At 47.7% G+C, this 11,275-nt stretch overlaps 1 protein-coding gene across 1 annotated transcript in view; it reads left to right on the forward strand.

Annotated features, from left to right (window-relative positions):
* The window catches only part of LOC146201351 (uncharacterized), a 109,028-nt gene extending 98,712 nt beyond the window's left edge, over positions 1–10,316 (forward strand). Inside the window, exons 3-4 of the mRNA XM_084595789.1 lie at positions 8,955–9,121; positions 10,165–10,316. Of these exons, the coding sequence (XP_084451915.1) occupies positions 8,955–9,121; positions 10,165–10,255 (258 nt within the window). The 3' untranslated portion in view covers positions 10,256–10,316. The remainder of the gene's footprint in view (positions 1–8,954; positions 9,122–10,164) is intronic.
* Positions 10,317–11,275: the final 959 nt, after the last annotated feature.

The following is an 11,275-nucleotide window of genomic DNA, read 5'->3' on the forward strand; positions in this document are numbered from 1 at the left end:
TATGCGGGTACGTCATTTTCGAAGGCGTCGTAACCACGCCGCTCGTTCTGAATGCGTCGACGACAGAAGCGGGAAATATGTCCTCTGATTCCACAGTAGTAGCACACTGGGCGAGAAGGGCGCCAAGGTGCGTAATAGGGCGGCGTAGGCTGCGCCGTCGTCACGGCATTGATGTGGTTGTAGGGTGGTGCTTGTCGTGGGGGGGGGGGGGACCAAAAGGAGGAGGGGATGCAGCAACGTGAGCATAAGTCGGCGCTGTACGAGGTGCAGGAGGGTCAGGTGCGACAGGGGGGGTAATAGTTGCCAATTCTTCTTTAATGATGGTGCGGAGGCTGGCGTCATTAGAAGAAGAGTGATCACACCCGTGCCGGCAGAAAGGGCTCAAGGCTTGGAGCTCTTCGCGGATTATCGCTCGAATTAGGGTTCGTAGATCGAAGTCAGTAGAGGGGGGGCCAGTAGAGAAGTCTGGCTGCAATCGGGAGGACTTCAGCTGTTCGAGTCGTTGACAGGTCGTAATAATGGAATCAACACTTGATGGATTCTGGGCGAGTAGGGTGTTATAAGCCACAGAATTGATTCCTTTCATGACATGGTGCACGCGTTCAGGTTCAGGCATAGTGGGGCTAATACGCCGGCAGAGTGCAAGTATGGCCTCTATGTAAGAGGCATACGACTCATCGGGACCTTGACGACGGGAAGCGAGCTTGTTCCTCGCGATCTCAGTCCGAACTGCGGGGTCGGCGAAGTATTGGCGGAACTGCTGTTTGAAGGTGGGCCAGTTAGTGGTGTGGGGCTCGCGGTTGATAAACCAATTCCTGGCGACCTCAATCAGGTAGAAGGAAACGTTGAGGAATTTTAAAGCGTCATCCCACCGGTTGTAGGCACTGCAGCGTTCATATAACGCTGCAGTGCAGGCGACCGGAACGTAGCTCCAGCGAAAGGCAGGGCACAAGGCAGTAAGGGCATCAAATTTCACCTCCACCACGTGTGAAAGAAGGCCAGGTCGAGACGCCAAAGTCGTGACGGCAAGGCAAGGTACGCCGTGTCAGCGTTTTAATCTGATGGAGAACCCAGGCGCGTGCTGTAGCCGGCGCCGCGGGACGATGACGATGGTATGTACAAAAGAAAGAAGATGATTATGGTATGTACAAATGAAAGAAGATCCGTGGAAGGCTCACAATATCAAGGGTGGAATTGGCAATATTAGCCACGAAGCGATACTCAGGGAACTCTGAGCAACAAATTGGTGAAGAAAAACCTTCGAGTATGTCAAGGCGGTCCTAATGGACAGAGCGGCCACCATAAAAATTAATAACATATGGTCAGAAATAAGCAAAACTTCCAAAAAAGGCACACCACAAACATCACTTGTATCTCCAAAATTGTGTAACATTCCCATTGTAGGGACAGCGAGAAGACGAAGGAACATACAACACATAGAACATGAAATCTACGCAGACGATGTAACAGTATGTACGCAGATGGGGCCTACCGGGGAAAAAGAACGGTTACAACTTGTTTAGAAAGAACTTGAGGATTTCGCCAGTTCTAGCGAAACACAGTGCAGACCGGAGAACTCACAATCCATAACATTACCGTTGAAAAGGAATGCTTTAGCGCGACACAAGTAGGGAGCGGACGAGGACAGAACACAAGCCACGAAAGAGCGATCACATGGAGTCAGTGTATATAAAAACTGTTTCGTCTGCTAATAAAATCAGTTCAGAGTAGCGTTGAAAAACATTCGAGGACACTTTGGTGGCTAAGGTGATGAAAGGCGAAAGCCTGAGTGCTGCATTCCGCTAGGCGACTGTTGCGCATGTAGCAGCAAGCGACTACTCTCAAATTCAGCGAGTACATTTATTCAGTGAATTCTGCTTGGCAGCGACGAGATAGCGCTCCTTGTATCTTCGCAGTTATTCGGCGTTTACTGTTGTGTGGTTGATTTTACCGGTTGAGCAGTATTAATTAGCAAATATTATTTATCTAATCATTATTGAGTAAATAAATAAGTAAAATAAAAAGGAAATAAATAAAGACATAAGTATTTTAATAAATATTTACTAATTAATGACGTATGGCCATATAACCCACTCATTCGCGCGTACTGTGGTGGTGCTCTGTGATTGGTCGAGACCTCCATGACGTCATCCCGTCTCGACCAATCAGAGCCGCCGCAAAAGCGTGAAACTTTTGCTGACGACAACAATGAGGCAATAAAGGCTTTCACCTGAAGAAAGCACTGTTTCGTGTCTTGTGTTCTGTACTTGTCTGTTTCCCACTTGTTTAGCGCTAGAACATTCCTTTTCAGCGATGAACCAGCTCACCCAGCAGAACGCTTTATCGAACATAAGATTACACTCTCCCAAGTACACACAAGTGGGCATCAACATAATCCTGAACGGAAAACCGCTTCGTGAGACGGATAAAACGAAAGTACTAGACCTGGTGACTGCAAGGAGGCAAGCGCGATCATACGATAAAATCCCTTACCCTGTGACCATTCATATCTCCAGAATGATAAGCAGAATAACAAACAAAAGAAGAGGGATCAAGGAAAAAGACGCCATACGAATAGTGACAGCGCTCATTATCCCTCGCCTCACCTACAGTCTTCCATATCCTAAAACAACCAAGACGAAAAGGAACCAGATCAACGCGCTAATCAGGAAGGCATACAAACTGGCTCTGGGATTGCCACCATACACCTCTAACAGCAAGTTCGACGATCTGGGAATGCATTGTATCTTCGAAGAACATAGCGAAGCTACGCTCGACTCCCAGGTAAAAAGACCTAAACAGACCAAGACGGGCTGTGCTCTCCTTACAAAACTCGAATATCCCCTTACAGACGACAATAGCGCACAAATCACAAGCATCGCACCAGAAATCAGGGACACTTTCATGATCAGACCGCTGCCCAGGAATATGGACCCAGATAATTATGACGGAAGAAGGAGGGACAGAGCCAAAACCCTTGATAAACAGCTGAATAGAAAACATTTTGTGATGTACGTCGACGCAGGGAGGTACAAAGGCAGAGAGGCGACCACAGCCGCGGTCACTGACTGTCGAGGCAAGCTCATATACGGAACGACTATACAAACCAAATGCATTCGGTCGGCGAAAGAGGTGGCAGTAGCCCTAGCAATCTCGGAAGAAAACCGAAGACAGCAGAGTTACTGGATAGTCTCGGACTCACAAGCCGCCTGTCGAGTCTTCCCAAAACAACAGGATTAGTCGCATAGCAAACAACTTTCTAGTCGGTCGGTCGAAAGGAACAGACCCAGATGGACGATTGTTTGGGTCCCCAATGGAGCGTAACACTAGAGTAAATGCAGTCGTCCGAAGTTTCACTGGGCGGCAGAGCTATCAGTAGAGCCTTTCACAACACCAAGAACATACGGGGAGACAACACGAGCGTGTAGTGAGAGGCGTAGAAAGTGCGCACTCCCACATGACACACTAAGCAGAGAGCCCACAAACACATATCCAAACAGAGCCCTGTACCATGTGGCCAACTCAATGCCAGAGCGAATGTGTCTGGTGCGGAGACTCTGCTACGCTATAAGTCCAGCCCACTTATAACAGCTTCAGATATAACGAACGCTCGCTTAGTACGAACGAGAGCGGTGCTACCGTCAAAATATATATTGGGGCAATAGCACAGTGTCTCACATAGAACGAACTGTTGTGGCCTCAGCACTCGGTTAGAGCGAACGCGAAGCTGTTGGGCCCCCGTAGTTGACCGAGCCGGCGGTGTTTTGCGCGGTTTCGCTCGACTGCGGACCCGCGGCAGGCGAATTTCGCGCACTTTCTGTTCCCCTGACACGACGCGAACACAGAGCGCACAAAGCGTCCCCCGGCGCTACTTTTCGGGTAAAATAAAGTAAAAAAAAAGAAAAAGCGCGCGTTGAAAAATGAAAACGAAAAAGCGCGCGCGGTGACGAGAGAAAATAGGCGCCGCCCGCGTCACTGTGATGCATCCACGTGATCTGCGTCGGCCAATCCGGAAAGTCAGCCGCCTGCTCTACCGGCTCAAACCGGTTCTCCATTTGTTGCTCCGTTGCCACCCCGCGCTGACGACATTGCGCCGTCGATTCTTTCTGTGCGATGGCACTGCGTTGACATCGTTGCCGCATCCGTGCCTTTCCTAGATCGGGGAGTTGAAGGCTGCCTCGACGCGCGAGCCCAAGGGCTTGACTTGCGCCTGGTGCGATGGAGGACCTCTTCAGTTGCTAAAAGGAAAGCTGTCGACATCGCAACGAAGATGGCCATTGTTAATGAACTTGCTCATGGTGCAAAAAACTGCGAATAGGTCTAGAAGTACGGACTGTCGAAATCGACCATTTCAACCATTGCTAAGGGCAAGGAAAAGATTCTTGGTGCTACCGTGAACCCAACGACTAGATAGCGCCTTCGGAAGGCGACCTACGCGGACGTTGAGGACGCACTGCTGAAGTGGTTCGCTGACGCCCGGTCTCGCAACGTTTCGATCAGTGGACCGCTGATGCTCTCCAAGGCTAAAGACTTCGCCTTCCTTTTGGACTTTCCCGATTTCAGCCAAGGCAATGGATAGCTCCACCGGTTTAAGGCTCGCCACGGAATTGTTTTCAAGGCAGTCGTCGGTGAGGCCGCGTCTGTGAATAACGAGGACGTCGATGCGTGGCTTTCCGACAACCTCCCAACAATCACGAGCTATGCTCCACGGGACGTTTACAATGCCGACGAGACTGCATTGTTTTATCAGATGTTGCCATCTAAAACGCATGCCTTGAAAGGAGACAAGTGCGCAGGAGGGAAGAATAGCAAGTTGCGCATAACCGTTCGTCTGTGTGTCAATATGGACGGCAGTGACCGGCGGCTGCCTTTTGTCATTGGCAAGTCACGTAAGCCGCGATGCTTTGGAAGCTACGTGCCCGTAAGCTACAGGAACAATACAAAAGCCTGGATGAGTCATGACTTATTTGCCGAGTGGCTTGTCGAGTTCTACCGCGACATGGCACGAAAAAAAACGGGAAGGCCTTGCTCGTGCTGGATAACTGTGCGGCGCACCATGTGCAGCCTTCCTTGAGTGCGGTGACAGTGCTCTTCTTGCTTCCCAATGCAACCTGCAAAATTCAGCCGCTGGATATGGGCATCATTCATGCCTTCAAGGTGCGCTACCGGAGGCGCGTCATCCAACGCTTGTTGATCGCGATTGATGCTACCATGCCAGTTCGCATCAGCTTGCTTGCTGCCGTGGTGATGTTGAAAGCAGCGTAGATGGAACTCACCGCGGAGTGCATAGTAAATTGCTTCCGCAAGGCGGGTTTTATGGTCCGAGGCACCGAGGACGCCATAGATCACCCACCGGAAGGCCGGTCGCACGAGGACTTGTGGGAACGCGTCGTTGACACGCCGCTGGCCGGACCTGACGTTGCCTGGGACGATTTCGTTTCTGCTGATGACGACGCAGACATTGCGGAGCCATGCACTGACGAAGCTATTGTGCGTGAAGTGCGAGCCCTTCCTGACTGCCCAGAGACCGACGAGGACGATGACGAGGATGCTGCTCTACTGCCGGTTGCTGTGAACGCTTCAACCGCGATCGGTTACATCGCGTCGCTTAGGGAACTCGTGTGCAGCTGAGGCCTTGGCGATGAACATATTACCGCGCTGGAAAAATTCGAAACGGCAGTGATGCGATCACCTTTGACGAAGCAGACAGGCATCACGGACGTTTTTCAAAAATAAAGTTAACTTTCGTCTCGCTTGCTCTTTTTCCCGTATTATAGGTGGTCCACTTACTACGAACTTTGGATACAGCGAACAAAGGCCGCGTGACGATCAAGTTCGTTATAAGTGGGCTGGACTGTACCACACAACATGGGGATGCAGGCCTAGCCCCATAATGACTAAAATAGATAGCCCCAGTCCAGCCGACTCGGAAGCGCAGCATCAGCTCATGCTCGTGCAGCGAACCAGAGCCACTTCTGAGGACTCCAACGACCAATGCTCTTCCCTAACCCTCCCAAGTAAAATTTGTTAATGAATCAATTTAATAACTGTGGGTGTCTTCCTTCCACAGAAACCAACTTAACAAAAACAAAAATCGCCGATTGAAAATGCGGTGTTAAGCTCACTACCGCGGCTATACTTTTAAGGCGAAGCTCAAGCGTCGCTTTTTGTTGCAGATTCGCGCGGGGATCATTAACCAGAACAAGGAAGCACGTGAAGGGACCTGTGTGTTGTGATAGTTTTCATTTTTTAATTCAATTTATTTTACCTTTTCTTTTATTTTCCTCTACCCCTCCAATCATATTCTTTTTTTTATTTACATGTAAGCATACTTCAAAAACAAACTTTCTTTGCTGTCCAATTCTTGGCCGATCCTCCTTTGTGGGTATGTGCCATATGGTATTTGGACAACAACAACGCCTGAGCTCCATGTCGCTATTCCGACAGCCCAGGGGACAGCCGGGGATTAAACTCAGACACAGGCGGCCTGGTGTTTGCCTTGCTGCTTCTATAACCTTGTTTTCTGCTTTATCGGAGACTGGTTCACAAAAGCCAAAGGCAGGCCAACTCGTGCTCTGGTGAGTGTGTTCAATTTCGAATTCTCTATTGCTGACGCGTTAATAAAGGCTGTCATATTTTTGGTATGATGAATAAACAGCGCTACAGACTAGGACGAAGAACAAGAAGCAAACAGGACGGGCGCTGACTCGCAACTGAAGCTCAATGAAAAAACACAGTGTAAATATCTAAGCCAAGCCGCACTAATCCACGCATTAAACAAAAAACCAAGTCATGATGACCCAGCACTCATACCACGTTCAAGAAACCCAACCTCATCATCTGTTAAAGTGATTGACGGTTCACTAACACATGTTTCACCTAATCGCATAATATGCCTGGCCTCAATGATTTCTCGGTTAATCAGTGCCGGATGGCCATCCAAAATACCTGTCTGTGTTAGAAAAGGATGGCAGCCATTCTTTTCTAACACAGATAGGTACGACTCCACTATCTAGAGTTTCCTACTATGTGCTGGGAAGGTTATATTCACCAATAAGGGCAATTTTCTTCGATCCATGGACCTATGACGCTGCATATACTGCGTCAGGGTGTTCAGAATATCTGCGCCAGCATCAGGCGGCGTGTGTAGCGTACCTAAAAAGGTTGGTTTTATCAACTGTTATCGTGCACGAAAGCGCTTCAATACGGTCGAAATCAGGTCAAAAGTTGTACCCTAACGCCTCCACCAAGTGTAGATCTGTCTTTTCTTATGACAACATAACCCGGCGAGAATATATGATCATTTGGGAATGTGTGAAGACAACGAAGTTTCCGTGATGGTGACAACAGCATAACTGTATTCAAGGATGCATGATTCTTAATCAGCAGATTTGTTTAAAATGCATTTATATTAGCTACGATTAAAGGTTTCTGCCTCTCAGATTGTAGCGCTCTTTCCTATGACTCGCGGACTATTCTTTTATACCTACTTTGTCATTTTTGCCGTCATGACAAGCGAAAATTTCATCATTATCCTTTATCTTGTCGTGTAGTAGTATGACTATTTCTTCGTTATCTTTATTGGGCTCGCAGTTGTCCCACAACTTTTTTCCTATGTTTCGTGCCCTCAACGAGCAGTTTTCACTAATCGTTTTTGCATCAGCAGCTCGCACACAATCAGGAAAAAATAGGAGATAGGACAGATCGTTGCTGCTTCTATTTTTTCCGGATTGTGTACGCGCTGGTGATACAAATGGATCCTAGCCAACTTGACCCGGCAGTTCGTGTTACTTCACTGATCGATGTCGTGAAACCTTTTAGTTTTGAGCATTTTTTTCTCTATTTTGGCTTTATCTCTGTAGTTTTGCAACTTGAAGAATACAGGCCTTATTTTTTCTTCCTTCTTAGCACCCAGACGATGTATTTTTTCCATACCTGAGGTAGTTACGCCAAGCTTTCTATTTATTAGATTGCACACCACTTTCTTTTCAATGTCTTCTGTTGTTACTTTTTCATTATCGTCTAGGACATTTACAATTGAGGTTCAATGTACACTTCTGTTCTCAGGGTCGTCTACTTTACGTGCCATATCGCACATAGAGTGTTCCATATTCGGCAATCTTCTATTATGGATACCTTTTTTCAAGTTCTGTAAACGCATCAAGCTTAGCGTTAATAGTATCCTTTTGCTTTTATTACAGAGTGAATTCAAGTCAGTGGCCACTTTCCCAATTTCAGCTAACACATCTTCCATGCTGGGTTGGGATCCACGTCGCCTGCAAGCAACAAGAAACGTTTCAAGCACTCTAAAAAGTTATTCAACACTGTGAAATTCTGCGACGGGCACGGCATAGGTGATCACTGTGATAACATTGCTCGAAGTGTTTGCTTACCTGAAGCTCAAAGGACAAAAGGATTCATGATCCTCGTGCTCGAGGCCCAATGACCGAATTGGGCGCGTGTCGTCGATATCATTGCGTATGCAGGCGCATCGCCGAGCTTTCTAAGAACTAGATGTGTTAGCAGATCAGGCTCGAGGCGCTGGAAATCCCAAGTCGCGGCAGTCAAGGCTCGGTTCACCAGCGGAGGGCAAAGTGATATAGAATGAGCCCGTTATCGCCAGATGCATCGGTCCGTGCTGTCAGCTGGCAGGCAGATAGGGTCTGAGTTGGTAGTGTGCGCCTGTGTTGTGTTTCTTCTCATGTGATTGTGCTTGTTGCGCCACATTTCTGGATAAATTAATATAGAGCCCTTTGCTGCGGCGTCTCTCGCAGCCAGAGCTGATTAAGGAGATTTCACGTCTCTTTATTTCAAAGGGACGGTAGATGAACGCGCCCATTCCTAGCTGGCACGATGTACAATGCATTCGATTTTCGCAACAACGCGGAAGCGACGTCGCTCTAAATACGTCGTAGTTGCTCCATCAGTTTCACATATTGACTCGTGTATCGCAGTTTGTGCTGCGCAGTGGTGGGCGGCTGCAACGGCGGGACGTGGCCCAGCTGGTGCTGGAGCGGCAGCAGCAGGTGAGCCGACTGCCTCCCGACTGCCAGCGCCGCATCGCCTGCCGCGTGGGACAGCACTTTGGCCACAGCCTCACAACCCTGGCGCCCATGCTCAGGTGAATCAACTAAAGCGGAAAAGAAATTCAAATACACTGGTCATTCACTTTTACCAGCGACAGGAACAAGAAGAGACGAAAGGAGACTAACAACTCAAAGTTTATTAAAACATTAACAGTAAGTGGCCATTACAAACAAGCGCGTACGTTTTTCTTTTTCAACCCCTAAAACAAAAAAGGATGGCGGTCCTGAAATTCATATTAGGCATAAAAATTGCAACGAGAGGGGCAGAAAAAAAATGCGTGCCGTGATGTGGAGCTGCTGGCAGCTTTCATATGAACAAAAATGTGTTTTTATGTGGTCCCCCGCAGTCTGCACGATGATTAGATAAGCCATGTTCCCTTTCGTGTCCCTCGTATGTTTAGGAAGAGAATGCAAGAATTACCACGGTTTTATGCCTCCAAGCGCAATAGCAATCGCCCAGATTTCTCCCGATCATGGCTGATGCATATTCACATCTGGCAGAGAAAGACGGAAAGAGTGTTCGGTAACGACTGTCGCAGATGCTGCTGCACGTTGAAAGGGATGGTGCATACGAAAGGAATCTACATAGCACCTCACAAGTTGTGCATTAGATTCGTAGGGCACCACATTTTCTTACTACTTTTTTTATTTGGGTATACTGTACATGTGTGTGTGCTTGTCTTGGTGTCTGCATTTTAGTGCGAGTCATTCTTGTGTTTTCAGAAGCGTTGCGTTTCTCGACCTTGTAGGCAATTTTATTTTTGTTTCAGCTTTAATTTTCCCACTCTACTTGAGTGGAAGGTGCCAGAACTCCGTCAGGCGACACCCTGCATGACCTATATCAGTCTCTATCAACAACGATCATATGTAAAATTTTGAATTTTTTATAGAGGGTCGTTAGATTCTGAACCACATAATGACATTTATAAGAGCTATAGAAATCTGTTAGGGCCAAAGTGGCTCTCATAAATAGAAAAGAGGGGCCTGGAAGGTAACAAGAAGGTAGTACTCTGAAAAAATATTTCCTCTACTGTAATTGATACCCACTTCGTACAAAACGTATTTTTGTTGACTGCAGGAGCGTGGATCGCTCCCTGGTGGAAGCGGCGCTGCACGGCATCAGCCACAGTGACTGCGACATAGCCTATCCCGACTGCCAGCTGGCCTGACTGAGGACTTCTATTTATTAACCTCACAATCCGCTTTGGAAAATAAACGCTGCCCGTTTCTCTGCCAAAGATTGCTAACGGGACTTATTTCAACATCCCAGAGGGCGTTTCTCTAACGCATTATATTTATCCCGGTGGAGCAGCTCCGCCAACATGACGGCCCAAAATGACAAGCCTCAGCCCTCTGTCCAGAACATTGACACAAGCACGATTTGCGAAAATGTTCAGCTCAATGCGTTTGCATCTGAGTCCTGTAACGTCGGTTCAGCAAAGTGGAAGTTTGGTGCATAAGGCCAGGTTGTTTTTTTACCACGTCCTTGTCACAAAGCGAGTTTCCAGAGCCTCCCCCTTCTCGTGCTTCCAGGAGCACCGTTGCAGGGCTCAGAAGCAAATCCATTAGCCCGTATATTTTTGACAGCGACTGCGCACCAACAACACGTGGTCTTAGCTTCCAGAAAATTCACCATTTATCTTGCTTTCGAGAGTAGATGCATGCACTGCGAGTAAGGCGCAAATAAGACAACTAAGTCAGAGCGAGACAACCCGCTCGCCTTATTCCCTTAAACAGCTCGGATGTAATTTTTGGTTCTCCGCCCTTTACGGCAACTGCTTTCTTGGTCAAAGCCCCTCACAGCAAGTTTAATAAGGGTAGGCGGCATGGAGTGTACGACGCTGCAACTGCTTCACCGTCGGCGCACATGGTTATTAAAGCAGCGGGAAGAGGAGTCTGTGTAGATTTATCTTCTGCTCCCTCCCACGAGGTCGGGAAGAGGGCTTCGAATAAAGTCCTGTGAGATGTTATTTTGAATATTATTCGCAGGATTATTTATCAGATACGGCTGATTACCTTTTGCTGAAATAGGAGTGGTTATGTCGAAAGACCAAACACTACTGACGTTCACTTAAGAGGAAAAATGAACATTGTTCATGTAAAAGAGAAAAATAAATTGAAGAAATCAAGCTACGAAACGCATTGTATTTCGCTTAATGGCAAACAGCGCAAAAAATGTCCACCGAAAG

This window comes from Amblyomma maculatum, chromosome 2, assembly GCF_055883805.1.
Source record: "Amblyomma maculatum isolate TAMU_Amacu chromosome 2, ASM5588380v1, whole genome shotgun sequence".
NCBI classification, from domain to species: Eukaryota; Metazoa; Arthropoda; class Arachnida; order Ixodida; family Ixodidae; genus Amblyomma; species Amblyomma maculatum.